Genomic DNA, 22,860 nt, shown 5'->3' on the forward strand with positions numbered 1-22,860 from the left:
TATGTTGTGCGAGGATGGTGAAGAGTTAGTCTGGCCCTGGCTCGGTCTTTACCTCGATCTTAGGATAAGGAAAGGTGTGTACTGTTCTGAGGATCGGGCTTGACGCGGATACTCTTGTTCTGTACGAGGCTTGGTCCTACTTCTTGTCCAGCTGGCCATAAAAGGGGATTGATATCAACCCATTTGGCCCGCTCCCTCCCATTAAGTATCGTTCAACAGAGAGCAGTTTAGGTATCATGTCATTCGTACCGTCGTGCCGAGCAGAAAGCACCCTTGTTGGCTTGTTATGACGATATGAGGTATCATTGAGAGAGAGAACTCTGAATCTTATTCATTCTCTTGAGGGTTCGGAGAAAGAAGAAAAGGAAGCACATTCGGATTCATCTCGGGAGCTAGGATATCCTGCAGGTCCCGATCATTTGCAGTCTATGGTTAGGTGATTGGTACCTTCTAAATAGCCCACAGGGAGTGTTGATAGAAGGCACCCACCCGAAGACACAGCAAGTGGCCTCCGCAAAGTCTTGATTGGGATACTATATATAGATTACAAGTACGGCCCCCTTCGTCATGCTGGTTACTCAGATCAAAATGGCGTTCGTTGAGAGCCATCCCGCCAATTCCACTGTCTTGCACGGAATGACCACGTCTTGCTGCACTTCCCGGTCTCTGTTGCTGCACTACCTGGCCATACAGGCAGGCTTACTGCATCTTTCAGAGATGTAGTACGCAAGTCCATAAAGTTTGACACGTCCGCTGTCTCTGCTGGTCTGCCACCATATAGATAGTCAGGGTGGGAGCATCGCGAATCGGGCGGAGAGAGGGGAAGAGTACCGGCCTACTTTACGACTGGGAGACATTCTGTGAGGAGATCTCTGCGTGTAAAGATTTGCTAGACACTCGGCGGGATGCACGGAACAGTCACCTCTGGCAAGCACTAAACCTTTGTCAGTACCCGAGAGGTGGTTGTGGTTGTGGTTGTATGCTAAACTAGACCGAGATGGCCTTACATACCGTAGACTCGACATATTGAGCCTTATGCGATATAACCACGGCCCGTCTGGAACCCACTCAGCAAGAACGAGTAGTTTTTGGCTAGAGTGCCTGATCAGTATATAGAAGGGGAATTGTTCTCCATCTAATCAAAGGTATTGACGAAGAAACCTCCCCTTCTGGCCTCGGCCTCGATGGGCTCACAAGGTATCGAAATAGAAAGAGTATAGCGAAGATGATGCAGGCTCTTTCGCTATCACTTAGCTCTTTGATAGATGCCAAATGACATCAAGTCACAAAATTTTAATGTTCAGGCTAGCGTTGTGTGCCTGCTTCTCATTGTATGTAGCTTCGCCACCCGCACATCACTTCGTTACCTGTTGTGATGGAGTTCCGTTCCATCTTTATGTACTCCTGCTGAATACAACGCGATTAAACATTCATAGAATTATGAGATGATAATCCGCCGTGGACATCTCTTAGGGCCTTGATTGATAGTGATTGTAAAGCGTTGGTCGCCGATTGGAGTCACGTTAAGAGGATCGATATTTATGAGAAGGGCTTCTTCTCCGATCACGATGCATCAATAGAGGCAGAGCGCGATATACTCTGGCAGCCATTCGAGCATGCTAGCAACGGACGAAAGAAAGGTGCGAAATCTCCGATATCGAAAAAGTCAGCTGCTCGAGAAACAAATCCGAACCCGAAGCCTCGGTTGACCCGGGTTGACGCGTACGACAGAGCCTCATGTAACCTGCACCAACATACCAGGAAGAGACGGAATGTGGGCAGTGAAGGGTTACAGCAGTCACATGCTTTCAACGATCTTCACATAACATTACCTTTGTCACTTGTCACAAATCGGACTATCGCCCGATAGAGCCTTGCAGCTTATTTTCCAAGTATGCGGCCAAGAATACCATCAATTCTAGCCCGTATGGGGGAGACGATACGAGAGAGATAGAGCAGCAAAATCTCTCCTCCCACAATGGATGGGACCCCACAGCTGCAAGGTCTCAACCTTTGCTCACTTAGTACCTTTGTAGGAACACACCAGTTTGTTTCCCTAACGCCCGATGAAGCCGAATCCCGCCCAAAATCTTTGTTTTTTTCTTGGAAAGTGAAAACTCCATCCCTTTGCCCTACTGTTTTGTTTTGTCTCCTTCCCTAAAGGTATGATGAAAAGACATGGAAGCTGAAATAAGAAGAGAGAAAACATCAAATGAGGAAAAATGAAATGAAGAAAGCTATGTGATGTGGGTGATGAATGGGTCTTTGTCCAAGTTTCGTCCCGTCGTAAATGAAAATGAAGCACAAATCGCAAGTTGTTTCTGCAGTTGGGAATCTTGCTGCTGCGATGCTTAAGGATGAATCAAAATTGATCTCTTATGCATTCATCCAGCTGTCCTCGATCGAAGTTTGAAATGAAGTCGTAAAGCGTACAAAAGGCCGTGTCGAAAACAAAGATGGAGGACTTCATTGCCGCGAAGTTGATGTCGGAAATTCATGAGAGGGTATGGTTTGCCGATGAGACAAGGTCGTCTTGAGTGCGAAAAAAAAACGTAAAAGGAAACATGCAGGGCCTGAATGAGTGCGTCCCTTTTCTTTGTGGGTCTTGAAGTGTATGAATGCCGGCTGCGAAATGCGTCGAATTCGAATATGGAGTGTTGGATCCTTGGATGCTGACAACAGAAAGCGCCGCATGCTTCCGCTTGTAGGGAGATGAATGGTTAGAAGGCGTTTCGGAAGTCGAAACGCGTAGTCGATAGAAGGTCATGCTGGACAGCTCAAAGGATGACGCATCGGTGACCGTCAGGACGTCTGCGCCTTCGGTGCTTCCGCTTTGCAAAACCCATGAGACCTGGGTTTTTCTCGTACTCGTGGTCTTCATCTTCATGAGCGGCTTGGTTTTGGAACTTCTCATCCTTCATGAGAAGCTGGCGACAAATGTCTATAAAAACGGCGTCGACGTTGGCTGATGACACTGATTAGCAAAGTCTCGTCTTAACACCCCGCTGTTGACTTACTTCGTGTCCTTGCGCTCGTTTCGTAGTAAGGCGCATCCCACATCTGAGAGCACGCAAAAGCCCTTTGTCTAGGTACGGACCGCTGCTCTTCCAAGTCGGCCTTATTGCCGACGATGACGATGGGAACATTGTCGTCGTCCTTGATGCGGGTAATTTCCTCTCGGAGCATCTCAATCTCGTTCATAGAGGACGATGAGGTGATGCTGAAGACCAGAATGAAGCCTTGGCCAGATTTCATGTAAAGGTCACGCATGGCAACTGTATCCACGGTCAGCTAGGATGTCGGACAGAGTACGAAAAGTAGCTAACCAAACTGCTCTGTGCCCGCGGTGTCGAGGCTGATTCATTGTTAGATGGATGGTCTCACGGCAGCTAGAATGTGCCTTCGTTACTCACATTTCCAAGACCACTTGCCGTCCCTGGAATGAATCGAGTCAGTGATTCGTCGCAATAAGTAGTACCCGCATAAGATTAACTCACATCAACCTGTAATTGTGTCCGGTAGGTGTCTTCAATTGTCGGGTCGTAACTCTCGATCCACTCATTGTGAACGAATTGAGCTTTTGCATTGGTTAGCGGTGCTGCACATTTGACACGAGCATTGCGCTACGCGATGCTGACCTGTTAAGCAACTCTTTCCAACACCTCCTAGATGCAAAGTTAGTGGGCTGCGCACGTGACAGGCGTATTTCTCAACAAGGACTCACCGGCACCCAGCACCACAACATGGAGCTCACGACTATGCATGATCAGCTTGCGATCCCTCTATCTCTTCCTTTACAAATTGGAAAGGCATCACGGCGGAGCATACCAGGACTGATGATGCCTGTTGTGGCGTGACATTGTGTCTATGCTGGCCAACCTGACACTGCGACTTTGTTGCTGTCGGTTGTGTGTATCGTTGCGGGAGAGATGTCTGAGCAGGGCAGCTCAATTCAGATGACAGAAATGTGCCGGGACGAATTGGTGTGTTGAGGAAAGCTTCAACAGCTGGTCGTCTTCCTTTGAGGAAGGGCCGCCGGGCTGAGTACTTCGCAATCGGCGCGTCATGCGGCAAGGGACGACAGCAAGGTTAAATAGATTGTCGGCGAGGCGGAGGGTTTGGTTTGGCGGAGAAGTGGTGAGGTCCGAAAGCCAGGTAGCGGAATCGAGGCTGCGGATTGCCGTGCAAATCACTCTATATCGGGAGTGGATGGGCGCGATTTCCAGAGGACGCAACAAGGTACCTGGAAGGGACGAAGGAGAATGGCGGGGGGGTCCGGATGCAATTGTAGTTGGAGCACAGGAGCGTCGAAGTTTGAAAGTCGGGGGCTCGGGTCATGGAGCTCTGGGTCTGGCCCGTCCGAATTGATTGGAAGAGTGGGGACCACAGGAGACCAAGGAGGGGTGCTTTTAAGGGGCCCGAGGGGAGGGGGGGAAGTTGACGGGGAACGGGGGACGAGCAGGGGAATGGAAAAATGCAAAAGCAGACTGGGCTGACTGGCTGGATGCACAGAGAGAGAGAGAGAGACAGAGAGAGAAGAGGGGAAGGCGAGAATAGAAGTAATGGGAGACAGGATGTGAGAGAGAGAGAGAAAGGAGACGAGGGATATGGAAATCCTGAAAGTGTCAAAGACGAAGGAAAACAAGAATGGGAGAGTAAAAGAAGAAGAAACAGACGACCGACGAGCCAGGTCAGGACAAAAAAAGAAGAGTCAAAGTTCCCAACCAGCTCTCATCCTCTCACACTCCGGCTACCCAATTAAAAACAAATAAACGGTGTTGGTGCAGCAGTTTTTGGTTGTTCTGTCGTCTGCAAGGGCCTCTCGCCAGCCAGCTGCGCTAAGCTGAGGGGAGGGTAGCTAAGGCAGGGTAGGTTAGGTGAGAGGTACCTTGCTGGGGGGTACTTGGTGACCTGGGCGTCTGGAGGATCCCAACCGTACTTTAAGCAACTCCGTTACGGCAGTCTGCCCTGCTGTTGGCGCCCTGCGGACGAATCTGGTGAGATAAAGTCGGGCAGTCGGGTCGGGCAAGGTAGCTGGGCGAGGTTACGACCGGGTACGTACAGCATCCAGGCAAAGCACAGTCGGAGCTGAACCAAAGGACAAGAGTGAAAGGGGGAAGAAGGTTTATGGAGGCTGTATGCCTGAAGGTGTCAGTACAGTTACTGAGCTGCACGAAAGGGCCAGTTGCAGTACAGAGGACGGTCTCCGGTTGGAGAGGGTGGGGAGATCTAGAAGCAGACAAAGGCAAGGGAGGTCAGTACTGGTCAATGGTCGTCGATCACTGTTGCAGCTTTGCCGTGCGATGAACAATAGACGGCCCCCAGAGGGCTGAGGAGCTTAGGTTGATGGCTGGCTGACAGTATGGTTCGATAACTCTGGTTAACTAAGGTTATTTCCGCTTGCCGGTTGCCGAAATGGATGACATTGGCCACTGGACGTGGGCACTTGGAGAAAAGAGCGAATCTAGCTCAGTTTAGAGTGACTCCAGCACCCCAAGCAGGAGAAGAAACTCTGCCCAGGTCGCACTCAATGTTGAATCCCAGACAGGGCAGCAATAAGACAGAGAGACGGCGATAAGATGTGTGGTGGAATTGGATGTGGTTGCACGCTGGAAGACACAGCCGCCGGGTGACATACCGTTCTTGACCAGGGTGTCTAGTCGAGCGAGAAAGCCTGGGAAGTCAAACGACTAGCAAGAGGTAAGAAGCGAGTTGTGGCGAGTAGAAAGACAGGACGCAATGGAGGTGACGCGAGTAGGCAAGATGCGTGACGGGACGCGATGCGATGCGAGGTGGGTGATGTGATTGATGACTGGCAGATGGATGGGCGAGTGAAGACGGAGAGAGGCTTTGCCAGGCCAGTTGAAGCTGACGACTAGTCAATTCGACGGGTCGACGGGAGGGGACCATGCAAGACAACCGGAGAATCAGATTTTACCGCCAACCCAAAGGTGAGAATTGGCTGTGCTTTGTGAGATTACAAACAGGAAAAGTACATGTTGGGCTGCAGTACTTACTGTACCCTTGGAGAAAATTCCCATGTACTACGTTGGGTACGGAGTAGAGGACGATGGGTGACGGATGGCGAGAAAAAGAAGCATGTGGAATTGTCTCACAAATTGGAAGCCTCCTGTCTCGAAATAACGGAGAGGCTGACACTACTGTCGGACGCTTGCATGGTAGCTTCAACGTCGTCGCTATTTAGGGCAGAGAGCCGGGGACGGAGCTTTGATGACTTTGTCGCAGGGCTTCAAAGGAAGGGGTTTTAGCTGAAGTCGAGGTTGGCGGTCATCATTGGCGTGTTACAGTATAGGAGTTTGGTGTGGTGGTGTACGGAGTAGTGCTTGAGCGTCATGTTGATCCGGGGGCCACCGACCGGACAACGTTGGTTAACTTAGTATATGATGCGTACCAAGTACATGGTGGTGAGTTAGTGACCGAGGTCGGGAGCGATTCCGTTGCTTCGCGTCGTCTAATTTTTGGAGAGTCTTCTTGGATGGATGTCCCCCATCCCCTCCAGTCTTTGCCGTCTTCCTTCTTTCCTGAAATGGAACTGTGCCCTTTTGGTGTGAGGCACAGCGGTGCGAGGCAAGATCCAATGGGTGTCGAAGTAGTCGAGGTAGGGTTCCAATTGGGTCCCCCGGCAAGCGACACCTTGCCATGGCAATGATTGGGTGAGGCGGCGTGGCATCCCGCTCACACGGCGACGGCGGCGGGGATTATTGAGGAAGGTCCTGAGGATGAGGTGCTTGCTGACCTCTTGCCTCTGGACTCTGGCTTGTTCTTTTCGCGGAGGCGGAGGCGGGAAAAGAGGATGCGATGCCGTGCCGTCTCTTGGCTGCCTTTTTGACCGAGGCCGACGGGATCCAAGTAGAGTGGTGTTTGGCTCAAGTAAGGTATTAATGCCTGTGTTGGTAGGGAGCACGGAGTAGTAGGTGCCTTATTCGTGTGACCGGCATCCAGCCCAGCAAGTCATGGCTGAAGTCATAGGCAAAGTAGACATGACACTCTAGTACAGGATACGTCTTGAGATCGTCAGTAGGCTGGATACTATAGAATAGAGGGTAAGGTGGTCTGTACTCCGTACGTATGCGTATCTGTATGCGAAAGGTACTTACTGCGTACGATAGCAGTCCGTAAAGCAACCTCGTTTCGGCCGGCACTTTTGAGCTGTTGACAGGCTCAGAGTCCGTGGGTTCAGCGTGGGAACGGGTCTCTGCCCCAATGTAGCTGAGTCAGGGTTTGTCTGCCGTTTAGCCAGAGCAGGTGTCCAGTTGGGTGCAGCGCGCACGAACATAGCTCCTGCATAGGTGGGACTCTCCAGTCTTGTCCCACCCATCCCATGTGGTGAGGTTCCTCTCTTCCCATGTGTCTCCAGGGCTAAGGGAATGGAGGAGGGGGCGACGCCGCGACGCCGCAAAGGAAGTGTCATGGTGCGTAGGCAGTACGGAGCATTCGTACCTTTCCATTGAGGCTTGGTCGAGTCGGGCAGTTTGTGTGGGCTCTAGTCCTGGACAGTCGCCGGGTCTCTCTCGTGAGCAAGCAAGGCCTTGGCCCATGGCGGCCATGCGCAGACGGGCTCTCGAGCCCCCTCAGAGCGGGCAGTGTGGAGGAATGTTCCTACTCGGTCGGTACACGTGTAGTTGACAGGAGGTGTGGTGGCCTGGTCGTGTGGTGCAGCGGTGCTGTGGATTTCAGGTCGCAGTGGATTGCCGAGAAGGCATGTTTTAGCGTGCTCCGTGATGTTTCTGGTTCTGCTTCCATCCCATGTTCCCCTGTTGGTTCGTTCCGCGGATGGAGTCGTGCTTGAGGTGGTGCTGCAAGCTGCGTGCTGCATAGGAGACAGTGGGCACTGGGCAGTGAGAGCGCAGGTGGACAGCTGCAGGTGCAAGAGCAAAGATGCAGATGGATGCTTGCCCTATTGCTTACCTTTGAACGAGGCTTGACTCTTGGAGGACTGTTTTTCGCTCGGTACGTATCCATGGATGCGTTTGGAGTACGAGGTACTTGGACGTGGTGTCTTGGCTCTTGAGGCAGGGAAAGAAGAATCAACTCGTGGTTTATCCCCCGAGCCCCCACCTCACTTTTTCTTCCCTCACCAACACCTTCCCGAGTTTCTCACTGTGACTGAGGCAGGTGCGCGATCCCCCGGCTCCAACATGGAAGGGACATGGAGATATGCGGCTGCCGTTCTTTCCTTCCCCTTTTCTTTGCGTCCTTTTTTTTCCTTTCCCATGCCGCGCCATGCCTTCCCTGCTGTTCCCTTTTCGCGGCATACCTTAAGGTAAGGTAGGAACCACATTGGCACATTGGCACATTGTGCGGCGTGCCTGCCATCATTCATCATCCATGCCTTCCTGCTTCCAACTACACTCTGTCACCCCTCATTCCTTCCTACCTTAGGTACCTTAAGGTAACCTGGTAGCTTCTCGAGCTTTCCCACCTCAAGTTGCGGATACTCTATGAATACATCAGATCCCATCTCGACGGCCCGAGTTCATGTAGTACAGTAGTAGTCACTACGTCATAGACTTAACTAACTTACCATTTCATCACTTCAGGGTAGGTAGGTGACCATGTCTAATTTGTAGTTGCGTCTGCTTCTCTCAATCACGATGCTGCTTTACTTCTATCCCATGCCACTATTTACAATTCAATGCCTTGTCCTAGGACTTCGTCAGAGACTCCCAGTTTGCTACAAGCATCAATTGAGTTGAGGAAGCACATCAGAAGTAAGGCAAATTTCTCCACCCAATGCCTCTCGTTCCCCACAGCTGTGAGCTTTTCAACTACCCATGGAACTTCAAACTTTGACTTTGCCTGCACAGAGTATCACACAGCTTCAACCACCTTAGCTCTTACTGCTTGCTCCTTCCTCGATGCTGCAAGGCTGTCATCCTGGTAAGATAGCTAAGCACTGTGTAGGCCACGCCGCGACGGGCCCGGCGTTGGAACTTGACCCAAGTTCCCAACCTCTACTGTGTGCTCCTTAAGGTAGGCTCCAAGACAACACCATAAAGCATCGCCGCACTCTAGCACTCGGCTCCATGCAGGTGCCATCATCCATGCCATGAAGAGAATCCATCCTCCGACGTACGGAGTACGGCCTGCATCGGTGCCAGTCTCCCAGTCTCTGTCCCTTGCCTTAGACTCTGATTGATTTTTATCTCTCAACCCTTCTAGACGCATCCACTCTGCCCACCTTGTCTCGACTTCTCCTGCATTGCGGCCTGTCCCTGTCAACCAAGGGCAAGCCACTATGCACTTCATCGAGAAGAATCGTCTTCCATCTACTAGCCTTTTGGTCTACATCCGCGCAAGCAATGAGGGGTTATTCCGATAGTCCTACTCTTCCATTTTAACAAAGCTTCATAGCCAAGCAACCGAGGATGTCTTGCCGAACCATCCGCCACAGCCCTCCTACCAACGATCCAGTCACCAGAGACTCTACAATCTCAACTACTCCGTAATACAAGCTTTACGCGGTCTCTCGGCACCAGAGAGCTTCAAATAAAGTGTAAGCAAAGGGCCACCAACGATCTGCGGGTTGGATACGGCCATCGACCGAGGCCCGGAGCCGAGACACTGACGCAGGGACGCTGTTCGCCAGCTAACCTCTACGTCTAGCCATTGCAACGTCGTAGCCGTTGCTAAAATTCTGCTTCCATGACAGCCAACCATCCTAGTGCCTCGTCCTGGATATACGCGGTCGACTACCTGCCTCGCTTGAGCCTATCCGAGGCAAATCGATACCGCTCCGGAAATACTTCAGATTATAGACAGCTCAAGCTCGGTCGTTACTTCGCCAATCATGACGTCCAATTCCTCGCCTCACCCATCACCTCGGTTCGCGAGGGTATAGAGAAATTTTTTCTTCCCTCCTCAAATAGCCTGATTTCGACCAGTGACGACCCAGCATGCGCCCCTGCGTCTTGTACCTGAGAACCGACTGGTGGGATTCCGGGGTCCCCAGGATGGGTGCTAGCCGCAGATGCGAGTGTACGAATAGACACTTCGATGCGAGCGCGCCCCTCCCGTTCAAATTCGAGTTCCTGTTCCCGTCACAGCCAAGCACACCACTACGCGTGGCGGACTCATCCCATGACGACGAAGGGGAGCTCGAAAAACTGAACTCTGGTGCCTCATCTGGTTCTCAGCCCCTTCCCTGTCGTTCTGTTGACGTTGCATCCGACTTGATCTCCTACTTTGGTAGCTGACCCGAATCCGGAATGTGTGACTGGTAACTCGATGCAGCGACCGATCGTCAACCATGCCCTCGGGCCGTGTCGTTGTCGTCAAAACGTCACTCCCGCTGGCCATGATCGCCCAGATCGCCAGCTCCTATCCGTACGGACCTTGTACACTTAGTCAAACCAGATATTGTTAGCCCCAAGGATCATTCCTATCTATCCCCTCCCCATCTCCGAGTTGGCGGCTTCTGAAGAACAGCTCTTGCTCAAATCGGAGAACCGGTCTGCTGGGTTCCATACTAAAAAGGCGACGTCTAGGCCCTGGTCTATTCCACCTCTCTGATATGAGCTGTCAACTTGGCTCCCTGGAATCTTCCCTGCTCTATCCCCCGTCTCGGTCATTGCAGTATTGTCTATGGAGCATATCCAGCGACACTGGTACGATTATCGTCGGCCTGAATGTTCTCAGTAACGGCCCCGAGAGTTTCGTGGAAATATAGCAACAAGTCATACCCATCAAAAGGTCCTTACAAAGTTGGAAATGTACGGATAGACGAGGAAACTCTTTAGACCTATGGACAGAGGCGCCCAGACCACATCTCCGCCATCTCACCTTCCCACGTGGCCAAGATGAGATGGACTGCACCATCATCACGCTAACCAGTCGTGTCAGTCCACCTTTGAGTTTCAGGCAGGAACTCTAAATCTTCTGGCTCCTGAATCGTCCAAGCCTGCCACGACCGAGTCAATGCGACCAGTACTTATGCCGTGAGCAATCACTACTAAATTTTCGGCCCCCAAGTCTATGCTCCAACATCCTGGGACTTCATTTCGAGATTGATGCGGTACTTTCGTCATTTCAACAGATAGTCTTGAATGCCCGACGGCATCTCTCGATAGCATGGTTTTGCCCAGTCTCTGATGCCTGGGCAAGAGATCAAGGCACCCTGGCTGCCTTGCTCATCGAGGGGTATTCTATCTATTTGACTTGGACTTTGATTTCACAAAAAATCGTGACTTGAGACGCAGCAGGCACAAGCCTGGTAAAGGAAATGCCAGGCCAGCCATCCCATGGATTTCCCAGCGACAAAAATGCGGAGGATCTACACCTGCATGTGCAACATGAACACATCATCTGCTCGTTGACGGGATCCCCAGGCAAACACACTTTACAATGCCCAACTTTCGAATTCGTCGAGTGCTCACCGAGCTCGCTGCTGCCATACTACACCACACTACCAATGTAACTAACTGTATTGGGCCTTTCGACCTCAAAGCAGTGGGTTTTCGCCGCTCCATAGCTCCGAATGCGAGAACCAAGCAGTCAAGAAGTCGCCTCAAGGCCAGTTGAAGGTAGAGCAAACCGACCCACTGCATGCTTTCACGTGTTCGGGAGGCGTGGAACTTCAGACGAGCACCTCTGTCAGTTGACGTCTCAGGCCGAGTACGAGGTCAGAGCTATCATGAACGGCAGATATCCTTATAGACTGCACTCAGGACACGAGGCCTCGATAGGCAGTCAGGCACACGACTTGGAAGCCAGCTTTTGCCGTGTCACCTTCTCGTCTGTCCGAAGACACCATGGATGGCCTGCATGGCTCATTGACTTGACTGGAGAAACTTTCCGAAGAAGCAGGGAGCCAGTTGTTTGTACGACTGGCATGCACGGCACACGCTCTACATCCGCAAGCTCCTCGATACGTTGCCGTCAGTGTGTCCGATCTCCTAATGGGCCAGTCTATTATCGTCTAATAGAATGCGGCTCACACGTGCCCTTTCTTCCCGTACCCCACGCCGGAGCTGCATGCAGCTCGTCGTCATGGTCGGACTTTAGCCAGCTTTCGGAGAATATTGCGAACATCGACGAAGGCAGCGTGGGGGGCTGACATGGTCGAGGAGCAAAATTGTCTGGATATTCGGCACCATTCAAGATGTCGTCTTATCAGCCCGGGCAACTACCAAGACGAAAAAAAATCCAGATCACTTTGCTACCTTCCCCGAACGGTCTGGTCGATTTTCTGCATCACGATTGTTACTATCATCATCTTTGGAGGTTGCAGTGCCCCCCAACTGTGCCCTGCCTGCCTCCTTTAGCCAGACGATGGGGTCGGCAACGAAATATTAAATCACATTGCAGGTACCTTGCTCAAGCGAGACCACAACCATGATCCTAGAATATCAATTCGGTGGACGACGGGAGTTTCTTTGACAAGACATCGGGCCGGTACTGATGGGGCCTGCATCGAACGACCCACCACAGCCGGCATGAACCAGACTTTCTGCAGCAGCCTACTTTTAGGGCTCCGCTGCCACAACCAAGCGGGTCCCGCCGTTCACCGCACACATTCCAAAGCTAGAATTCATATAACCCTATTCCGCCCCACGTCTTCAACAATAACTGGTCTGGTGGTGTAGTTGGTTATCACGTCAGTCTAACAGATTTCGAGGTCTTCTCGAAACTGAGCACACTGAAGGTCTCCGGTTCAAGTCCGGGCTAGATCATCCAATGGGCGATTGGTTTAGTGGTATAATGACCGCTTAGCATGCGGTAGGTCCTGGGTTCGATTCCCAGATCGTCCATTTTTTTGCTCGTTGTGGTGATTAAATGGTTGTGAACTCTTTCTTTTGTCCTCCACTTGGATTCTGATGGGGTTTCTACCTTTTGAGAAAGACTAGGGGAGTTGGGAAAGTCAAAGTCTGATATAGGAGCTATTAGACTCCTCTACATGCATGTGCCTTTGGCAGAGTAGAATCTGTGAGTCGTCGATACTGAGGTTGTGGTATAGAAATGCCGGTTCCATGGTAGGTACCTAAGTATGGGCCAGGTGAAGCAAGGTTGTCCTTGAGATCACATCTTGGACCTTGTCCGTAAAGACTTAATTATGATACAATGCACAACGCGAGCTCTGCCATTCTTTTGCAAAGTGTATTGAGAGCTTCAGAGATCAGGCACGAAACAGCTCATTCGATGGATGGTGACCAGTAAGGCTCTGTGAACGGGAAGCTTGGTGAGGTATCGGATTAGTTCGGGGGGCTCAAGACATGGGGGATGGATGGTGCAACAATGGTAGAGAACAGATGTTCATGCTGCTGATGATCAGCGACGAAGGCTGTTGATAGAATAAAAGAGGTCGGGACCTTGCTATAAGATGACTACAGGGTCGTGGGAACACCTGAACGTTTCGTTTATTGGAATTCGTTTGTTTCAGATTTTAGTCCTTCAGGCCCTTTTGACTACCTACAATATGAGTATGCTAATGATGGCTCTCTCATCTCCGTCCGCTATCTAGGTCTCTGATCTATGTTCTGCCTGGCATCTTTCTCGTCCAGCTCGCCATTCACATAGGGTTTGAGTTTGACGCCGTGACAGCCGTTTACGTGACATCTTTTACCTGCTCTGTGGTCCCATGTTTTTAGGGCTCTGCCTGTATGGACCGGGAACAGGATTACCAACTGCGTCATGGCGCTGAGTCTGCCCATTCAAAGTTGTCTGGTTCACTTAGACATACACAGTAGAGCTTGAGTAGCTTTAATAAACGGATGTCAAAGTAGGGATGTGATCTTCGTCCGTTGTCTTTTCAAGCGGTGGCTGATCCCGAAATCTATGCCATTTCGAAACCCTAAATGTGAGTTGATTGCCATCTGCCCACATCTCCAAGTGCTTTAACGTGCACCCGGGTGGGAATAGTTTGAATTGATCTAGAAGCTGTTGCTATAAAAGAGGTATCTCCTGGCTTTCAAACAGGAATCCGCCAACTTGGTTTTCGACTTGATGTTGCGCGGAGCTCAATGTTAGCCAGCCCGCGGTTCAAGAGGTCAGCCAAAGAGGCTTAATGAAACAACACCGTGTCCAATATTTCAGCATGAGGGAGGAATATAGAGGGGGTAGAGCACGTCTTTCTGGTGAGAAGCCACCGAAACGTCTCAACCCCCATGAGGCTATATCAACCTCCTCAAGCTGGCCAGCTCTCTTCCACTCCACGGGTGGTCATCGCCATAGATGTGGAAGCTCAGAAATATTGGCCGTTTTGCTCAGCGCAGGGCCCGTCGCTTCGGGTAAGTTCCTATCGCTGTCGATCTGGGGCTATTACATAGTGGATAGACAGAGCGACATATCACAACAGAGGCCGTCGTCGTCCTTGGTATGATTCAGAGGGAACATGCAGGGAGGCGTGAGGTAGATTGAGATAGGATACTTGTAATCATAGTTATTTTGGATTCGACTGTTGTTGCTCTGAAGACCTCAAATGATACGAAATGGTTCTAGTTCAATAGACACACAAGCTTTGAGATACAGAGGATGCCACTACATTGAGATCACCCGAGTCTGTCATTGTCAAAATCTCAAACAATAAGAGAGCCTGTACTCCTACGAAGCCGCACTCGTCTTGGGCCCTTACTCCTTGGTAGAACACATTCGTGAAGGGGGGGATATCTGCATGATCAAGGTTGAAGGTTTACTTGTGTCATCAAATGGAGGAGCTTTTGGTAGAGAGTAAGAGGACATGTCGATCTTCTCTTATCCTTGTTAACTTCGTGTACTACTTCGAGAATTTCTCCAACGTGCCCTGTATTGCTGCGGCAATCCGTCTAACGGGTTTCCAAGCATGCTAGCTAGTTTGTTCCTAGTTCTCGGTGTTGTTAATTCTCATAATTTATAAGAGAACAGTAACGGGGCGCGAACGGAGGCACATATTGAGACTGGATCCGCGTATTCGTGCTCTCACAGGATTAAAGGTCCTTTTTGTAAGACTTGAATGAGACATAGGTGGACAGTCACATTTGAGTGAATAGGAAAATTTCAAGTTTAGACCAGGGATCAATTTTTGGGTCCCAGTGCCATAACGGAACATCGCTCAGCGTTTGTGATAATTCAAGTGTAGGTTTGGAAGGACGTTGAAAACGAGTCGGAGGCCACTATAAGTTCCGAAGTACCTCCTGAGATTATTCTGAGCTGCAAGCAACGACTACCTACTCGACGAATGAGTTGGCATAAGAAACTTCCAAGCTTGATACTTAATTGGGGGATATTTCAGGCTGGAACTCGATGGCGGACGTCTGTCCTTGGCATGGGTAGAGGATTAGGCTAAGTGAACGGACAAACCTGCGGTAGGTCATACGCTCAAGATAGTCCAGATTCATCCAAGTCTCGGTACAAATTTATCCACTTCTAGGTAGACCTCACGAAAGCTCAAGTGGCCTCTAACGCTCTTGGTTGCCTTACGGGGGCTTGGGCCTGAGTTACTTATAAGTCAATGGAGCCGCGAGCTTCGAGCTTTACAACACCAGACAGTCCCTGCGTACCAGAGACCTTCTCTCTCAAATGGCCGTTTTCAGTTTGAAAGCTCCTCACCTTACACGAAATGACTCCGTTCGTCATCATGCAGAATATCTTGCCGTGACTATCCTACGCACAGTAGAAATCTCTCAGTCACAAGATTTCGGACCGAAATTCTTAATCAGGATAGAAACCAAGCCCGATGCTTTCCGCTTACCCCCATGCTCCAGGATCTGATACAAGACATCTCCTTATAGAGATCTGCCGTGGCACCCCAATTGTCCCAGCTGATCAAGCCGTGTCATATCAGGCTTCAGCCCCATTTCAAACGAAGATACCGAAATACGTCTCACGGCGTGACAACAAGTCATCTCCACGCCTTCCAGCTATCAGGTTACACCACGGCGAAAATCATGCCCGCTTACAAGCTTTGTCCGACACACTGCGGAGGCGTGGCAATCAGAGTGGTGGTCGCACGACGGTGGTCGGGGCCCGTACCGGTGGAGGCTACGCCCACACCGGCCCCGCTCATCGGCCCCGGGCCCGGGTCGCCGAGAGATGGGCGCGCACAGTGGCTTGTTGGTTGCCTTCCCTCCTGATCGTCGCCCAGAACACAGGCAAGATGAGATGAGGGCAAGAAGCTTCTCTACCTTTGGCAGAAGGTCCAGACCGGTCGCCGCCACCTCCGCGTTCCCTCCTACCACGACACCCTCCAAAGCCGTTTTACCTTAAGCGAACCAAACGTCGGAAGTCGCTAAAGGTGAGAGCGTCCACACGACCACGCCAATATCATCCTTTCCCTTTCCCTTTCCCATTCTTCAACGGCCTTATCGTCAAACATGCCCTTTCAAGCAACTTGCAGATGACAGATTCACAAGTCAACTCCGAAAATCGAATAACTGACAGAGATTGCTCCACTATGTATTCACAACGTGACAGTTTCCTCCCTCCCTCCAGGCACCTCTCACCCATCTTCACCACCCTTGCCACTTCATCCTGCCTTAGCGGCCGGGCCTCGGTTCCAGCTTACCTACCTACACCCTTCTCAACCTCTACTACCGCCCCAACATATGCGCGCACGAAACAAACGTCGCCCTCTTGGCTTCTCGCTCGAAATCTCACTCACCTGCTCTCACCGGTCCCGTCCCGTCCCTAGACGCCGCCCCTCACCGGTGAAGCCCATCCCGCCAGCCACAGTCCGTCCTCGCCCGACTAACAACTGGTCACCACCATCACCACTGCACCTAGATGACACGAATGCCACCCTTCCGCAAGACCCTTGGTACGATACTTGGCTCATCCAGCACGTCGACCAGAGCAAGTCAGAGGGGTCGTGTCGGGAGCGTTAGGGAGAAGAGCCGTCCCATTCCGCCGCGCCGTCGCTAGTCCTGGCGTTGGTTGCCTCTACTCCGTACCCATCCTTCGCAACGGTGTTTCCCACCTTTCCCCTTCTCCACTACATCTACACAGTACTTCTGACTGACTTCGTCTTGCACACCACACGATACAAAAAAAAAAAAAAAAAAAAAAAAAATCGACAACGTCGCTGTCACGCCCTCATTCGTCCGCAGTGTTTGCGTGCCACACCGGGGATAATTTGGCCTGGAACACGTCAGAATGGGCCAAGGTAGCGCGAGCGCGCCCGCGTCCCATGGCGTCTGTGCCGCAGGATAACAGATTCTGTAGGTTCCTATTCACAGACATGCACTCGCAGCCTGCTGTTGCGTCTTGCACTTTTCCCCATCCTGGGCTGCATTTGCTTATCGATGGGTAGTCACTGCTTACTGGTACAGACATCGAGTTTCACTTTCAAGGCTGTCGCATGATTCGAAGCAAACCCCTCTATGACGATTCGACCTCTGATTCTGATTCCAACCTCCACACACCTTCTCCTCTCCCCCACGGAAAGCGTCTCTCGACATCTCGATATCCCGCGTAATCAGCAGAAGCTTCGCCAGAGGGCCGCAGAAACATTGAGAACCTCGGTACGTGCAATTGCCGGCATCCCGCGATCCCATCATCTCAATCCACCAAATTACCCACACGCGCGCGCGCCGGGAGGGTAAGCAAATAAGGTCCCAACATGGCGATTGTCCAAGACTTCCAGAGTCCACCCCCTTCATCTTCATCCCATCAACACCAACTTGCGACTACCACGCTTCAGGTTGGTGGTAGCCTCCACACCACCAACCAGACTTCTGGCGGCCAATGGCTGACAGCAGAAGGTAGAGCTCCATCCAATGAGCAAGTATGGCAGGCACCGCTACGTCCATGTGCAGTGCACCCTTTCAAGAATGCTGGATCACCACCATCATCCCGAATTAATTCAACGTGGGCTGTCTCGGACGCCACGATCATCGCAAGCCATTTCCCGTGGATGGGTGCCGACCATAAAGCCGTCTTTTCAAGACACGCTTCTTCTGCAACCCTTACGAAATGCCATGCTGCGAGGGCTGGCATTGTCGTTGGGGCACTCGATGTACACGACGGATGCCCCTTTGCCAGAATCCTGCCAATATGAGGAAGACATTGGACCGTATCGCGCGCAGACACCAAGTGTCTTGCCGCGAGACTGCAAACCTGACGGATGGAAAAGTGCTCGAAACTATGAATGCATTCAGAGTGTGTCCCAACGGCGGTTCACGGGCTGCGAGGTCGTGCTCAATCGCGCGACTCCTCGGACGTATGCGCCCTCAACCCCCCCGCCTAAGCCAAAAGTCTCGGAGGCAGCTCCGATATCCGGCTATGCCTCGCTGCATAGGGCCGGACAATCACACCACCATGACCGCCTTGGTTGACAGCGATTTCTTGCCAAGTTTACTGCTGCTTAACGAAAAAAAATCTGCCGTATCCAAATAACGTCGCAGACGTAATACCAGCAAGCCCTCCCTTCCCCCAAATTGCTATACTGCGTGACTGCGTAGAAGAGCTTGACAAGGACTGGGGTTCCACCCTTCTGCCGAAGTTTTGACTCTATTCACGTGGATCGACTGGGGTCCAAAGTGGCGCATCCTTCTTCCTCTTCTCTCCCCGCCTCGCGCCTCGGTGCTCTTTGTCAATGCCCTTTGCCCCTTTACACCGAAGCTCGGCATATTCCCACCGCCCGGCTTCTCATCGTGGGTATGGTATTGAAGCGCAATGCCCCCTGCCTCTCCGTACAGTCATCAGTGTACAAACTGGAAGTAAATGACATTCGGCCCCACAAGGCTCTGGAGAAAAACCCCCCAGTCTCCGCCGACATTGTGACACCGGTCAGAGGTGGTTCGTGCCTGTCAATCAGCGGGGCTCATGATTGTCCACATGCCCACCGACCGTACCTGGCCACCGGGTCGCCCAAGATCGTCACTCACTTCAAGGTATCCCTAATCAACCAATCGAAAGTGGCAAGACAAGGCAGGTTTATATCATCAGCAAATCAAAAACTCCTTTCTTTGGCCTATGAGAATCCCATAAGGGGGTATGTTCGCTCCCACAATGTGCAAGTCAAAGTTCGATCCCAGTAAAGTGTGTAGGAAAAGGGGGGATAGATGGGGAACGAAACGGGCTGGGCAGTGGGAAAAAAAAAGATAACAAATCAGAGAGAAATTGAAATTCAAATGAAACATGACAATGCCCCTCGAGGGCCATAGCCTGGACTGGACAATCCTTCCCGGTTTCCTAACCCTAATTGTGTCCCGACCAAACCCATGGATGTGTGATGATGAGGTCCCTTCCGTCTTGATGCCGAACGATAACCCCGATGATGCTTATCCGTAAAGTTTGTGCGTAACAGCTTGATGCAGCCTGGCCTTCAGCCGTCCCATCCAGTGATGGACTTGACCCGAACCAGCGAGGATTTCTGATGTGACCAGAACGTGTCGCTGCCAGGTAGCTCTCCTATGCCCGCGGCGGTTCTCCCTTCTCCAGTGTCCGCCTTCTGGTGGAGCGTGCCTTTTATATCTCGTACATGCGTTGAGTGAAACAAACGAAAGACTTCTTCCTCTGAACTTCCATGCCGTATTTTTGTTTTGGTTGGCGGGTGCTGCGGGATCAACCGAAACCATTCGCGCTCTCTTCTGTGCTTTTGGGCGTTTTCTCTTTTGGGGTCAACTCATGCCATGCTCCCAAGACTCAATACAACGTTTCCTCCCCATCCATCAATCGCTAATCGCTGTGCCAGTAAATGTTCCATTCTTTCGCGAGAACCGTGAACCCGTTGCCCAAAATCGTCAGGACGCCTCGTGAAGGCATCGCCGAAAACGTCGAACCTAAGAACTCCATCCTTAAGTCGTTGGCGCTGGGTATTTGTTGTCCGAAGGGCATGAGACCAGATTCCCCCAAGTTCGTCTACCATAGTAAATGTCCGTTCCACGCGCCATGCTGAATGAAAATAAAGAAACCCAAACCAAAATGAATTGGTGAACGAAGGAAAGATAAGGCCGGAAGGAAGCCTCCACCGTACTGCAGCCTGATACTCGAAGTTGTCGAGGGTTGAACGCCCACTGATGATGTGTTTCTGAACTTCGTTGAGAACATGGACGAAGTAGTCAAACATAACTCCAGTGCTGGTGACTGCGGGAGGCCAATGCAGTCAGGCCCGTCAGGGAAGAGCGAGTCAGAACCATGTGATATCGGGAAAAGAGGAAAAAACTCAAGTGACTGATGCCTGGAAAATCAGATGCCGATGTAAATGCGTATGCGCCGAGATCTTCACACAGCGCCGTCCTCGATGCTGTCCAAGTATCTTGTGGCTTTGCCTTGTTGCCGTGTATCCACACTTGAACACCGTAACGCCAGAACTCTCGCCATACTGCCTCTGGAAGTCAGACAGGCAACCTAACATAACTGCATGCCTTACCTGCCAAGCATGTGAGGTGGCAGGTAGTTTGAGTTGTTTCCATTCATCATGGAACCAGGCCCACCAGCAGTCATGGTATTGCTGTTGTACCCGTTCCACACGTTGTTATTACCGCTTGCTGAGAAGCCAGCAACTGCGTAAGGTGGTGTGCCCGAGGAGCCGTTACTGAATCGCCCAGAGCCAAGACCAGGTGGTGCTGAAAGTCCTGGAGGAGGACCGTTGGTGGTCTTGAACCCATTCGTGGAACCTGTCATCATGCCGCTCATTGGAGACGTTGATTGACCTGGAGTCTGACCCGACCTGACTCCCAAGGGGTTCTTCGAGAAGCTGAGGCGAATTCCGCCCTTTACGCTATTGTGAAGCGGATGTCCGTAGAGCTCATGGAGGGCTTTGGTTGCAAAGGAAACATCCTCGAACTCCACAAAACACATGGGCCCGTTTTGCTTGGTCCGGAAGCAAAGCCTCTTGTAGCCCCGTTGCTTGGAGAACATGGCCTTGAGCTCTTCCTCAGACGTGTCGATAGGAAGGTTGCCCACGTAGAGAGTGTTGCAAGGTGGATTCTGGTCAGCAGGATTGACCGGGGGGAAGTTATGGCGGCCATAAGGACCAGTTCCCATATGGAAGGGTACAGTATGTGGCCCCCCGCCCATCACAGTGGGTGACATGACTGGGTGAGCCGACATCGCTGCCATTCCTTGCTGACCGTACTGCGGAAGCGACGATGGGCTTGGTGTTGTGCTGGTGGTGTTGAGGGACAGGCTCGCCAAACGCGATATGGGCAACTGTGGGGCGGTGGCTCTTCTCTGAGCCGTAGCTCCGTTTTCCGCGTAGGCGACTGGGTCCTTCAAGAGCTCGCCGGTCTCGTCATCATCAGCCGCATCATTGTTAATCAACGATTTCCCAGAGATGCGTGTCCGTTCTGTGAGGTGATTTCCGATAGGAGACTGAGGCGAGAACAGGTTCTGGTAGTGCGCGCTGGACTCTGGGTTGGGCAATTCGCTGGAGCCGTATATACCATTCATAGGTGGCGATATCTTTTCGAGAGATTGGAATCCGCCGTTGAATCGTGATGGTTGTCGCGAGGATGGGGCTGAAGAGGCCGCGGAGGATGCAGTGCTCGACGATCCGGTCCCTGCGGGTTCGGCGTACCTTCTCGACGTGGTTGGGCTGCCTCCAAGAATCTCGACAATCATATTGGCGTCGTTAGAAATGTTGGATTTCCCGTTTAGCATATTCTTTGTTTCGATTGCCCCATTCGTAGTCCGGAACTTCAGGACGGCCGAGCGGAATCCCTTGTCTTCTGATTGATCTACGGGGAGCACTTCAACGTCAACAAGCTCTTTGGACCAAACCACCATGAGTCGAAGCGATTCTTCCGAAGTGTTCAGCGGAAGGCGACGAATCAGAACAGAGGCCGCCACAGAAGACGGGTTGGCGTATGGCGTTCCGACAGGCATAGCCGCATCGCGCTCAAAGGGGTTGACGGACGAGAGGAACGGTGCCTGGGTGTTGGAGGGCCTGAAAGGTTGCGATTGTTGTAGAAAAGCCGGCGCAGCCATGGCAGTGGTTTTTTGGGTGATAGATGTTTGTCGTTGTTGATGTAGGAGGATTGTCGCGACTCGATGTCATCCCCGAAGGTTGAGTGCGGCTGATGAGACTGTAAATGCGCCTGGTTCACCTATGGTTGCTTGTCATCCGCCGGTGTTGCGGTGCATGCGCTGGCGCGTGGTGCCTTGAAATGCCTCGGAACTGCGGCAAAGAGAGGGAGGATTGCAACAGTCGCGCAGCTCAAGTGGGAACTCTTGGAAGCGCGTGCGAACAAGAATGCGGGAAAATGGGCCAAGACGCGGTGAAATTATCGGGTGATGGTGTCGATTTTCGAGTGCGCGACGGGAGGATACAGGGCGACGAAAGAATGTTGCAGAGAGCGATATCGAAAAGTTGGGGGGGTTGGACAGGTTTTGGGAGAAGGGGGGGAGAAGTTGGAGCGTGCGGGAGGAGTTGTCGCAAGGTTATGTATCGTGCCTTAAAGTTCGGGGAGGAGGAGAGAAATTGAGCAGGGTAGAAAGGTACCGGGAGGGAGTGGTGGCACTGATGGCAGACAAATGGATGCAAAGGCAAGGTGTGATGGTGGGAAGTGTGTGGTAGGCGAAGTATGAAGTGGTTAAAGTGAGAGACGGCCAGGAAGAATGGTGTGCGCGCCTTGATGGGTTGAGTTGAGTTGGGTTGAGTACGGCGCGGTGCGGTGCGTCAGGACAGCGGGTATGGATGGAAGAGGGAAGGGACGGGCTCCTGGCTGGCCTGCTTCGCTCCAAGAGCATGGGGGGACTCAGGGAAGCAGTGTAAATGCAGGGCTGGTTGCGTTCGACAGTCGGGTAGCCGTAGCTCTCTGGGAAAATGGGACGAGGTGACTGAGACTTGGGTACCGGCAAGTGGTAGGCACGCAGCAGATGACAGGCCAGAGCAGGTCGACTTGCCGGGGCCCCTCGAAGCTTGATGGTGACAGGTACCCAATAGGACTACACCCACGGGATGGGTTGACTCGATGATTAAAG

At 51.9% G+C, this 22,860-nt stretch overlaps 6 protein-coding genes across 6 annotated transcripts; 2 read left to right on the forward strand and 4 right to left on the reverse strand.

Moving 5' to 3' along the window:
* Positions 1-785: 785 nt before the first annotated feature.
* CPAR01_10430 (uncharacterized protein) lies at positions 786-1,025 on the reverse strand (the record flags this gene model as incomplete). Its single annotated transcript, XM_060494691.1, has 1 exon — positions 786-1,025. The coding sequence occupies one exon, from the start codon at positions 1,023-1,025 to the stop codon at positions 786-788; it is 240 nt and encodes a 79-aa protein (XP_060346873.1).
* A 1,752-nt stretch (positions 1,026-2,777) lies between these two features.
* On the reverse strand, positions 2,778-3,860 carry CPAR01_10431 (Ras family protein; the record flags this gene model as incomplete). The annotated part of the gene is made up of 8 exons (XM_060494692.1): positions 2,778-2,965; positions 3,018-3,275; positions 3,327-3,355; positions 3,414-3,436; positions 3,498-3,577; positions 3,639-3,665; positions 3,725-3,756; positions 3,829-3,860. The coding sequence occupies 8 exons, from the start codon at positions 3,858-3,860 to the stop codon at positions 2,778-2,780; spliced, it is 669 nt and encodes a 222-aa protein (XP_060346874.1).
* Positions 3,861-7,504: 3,644 nt separating this feature from the next.
* CPAR01_10432 (uncharacterized protein) lies at positions 7,505-7,983 on the reverse strand (the record flags this gene model as incomplete). Its single annotated transcript, XM_060494693.1, has 2 exons — positions 7,505-7,879; positions 7,930-7,983. The coding sequence occupies 2 exons, from the start codon at positions 7,981-7,983 to the stop codon at positions 7,505-7,507; spliced, it is 429 nt and encodes a 142-aa protein (XP_060346875.1).
* Positions 7,984-10,270: 2,287 nt separating this feature from the next.
* CPAR01_10433 (uncharacterized protein) lies at positions 10,271-10,690 on the forward strand (the record flags this gene model as incomplete). The annotated part of the gene is made up of 2 exons (XM_060494694.1): positions 10,271-10,358; positions 10,509-10,690. The coding sequence occupies 2 exons, from the start codon at positions 10,271-10,273 to the stop codon at positions 10,688-10,690; spliced, it is 270 nt and encodes an 89-aa protein (XP_060346876.1).
* A 6,861-nt stretch (positions 10,691-17,551) lies between these two features.
* On the forward strand, positions 17,552-18,327 carry CPAR01_10434 (uncharacterized protein; the record flags this gene model as incomplete). The annotated part of the gene is made up of 2 exons (XM_060494695.1): positions 17,552-17,947; positions 17,995-18,327. The coding sequence occupies 2 exons, from the start codon at positions 17,552-17,554 to the stop codon at positions 18,325-18,327; spliced, it is 729 nt and encodes a 242-aa protein (XP_060346877.1).
* A 1,974-nt stretch (positions 18,328-20,301) lies between these two features.
* CPAR01_10435 (RNA recognition domain-containing protein) lies at positions 20,302-21,864 on the reverse strand (the record flags this gene model as incomplete). Its single annotated transcript, XM_060494696.1, has 1 exon — positions 20,302-21,864. The coding sequence occupies one exon, from the start codon at positions 21,862-21,864 to the stop codon at positions 20,302-20,304; it is 1,563 nt and encodes a 520-aa protein (XP_060346878.1).
* Positions 21,865-22,860: the final 996 nt, after the last annotated feature.

Source organism: Colletotrichum paranaense (assembly GCF_030867605.1).
Source record: "Colletotrichum paranaense strain IMI 384185 chromosome Unknown Scaffold_8.1, whole genome shotgun sequence".
Lineage (NCBI taxonomy): Eukaryota > Fungi > Ascomycota > Sordariomycetes > Glomerellales > Glomerellaceae > Colletotrichum > Colletotrichum paranaense.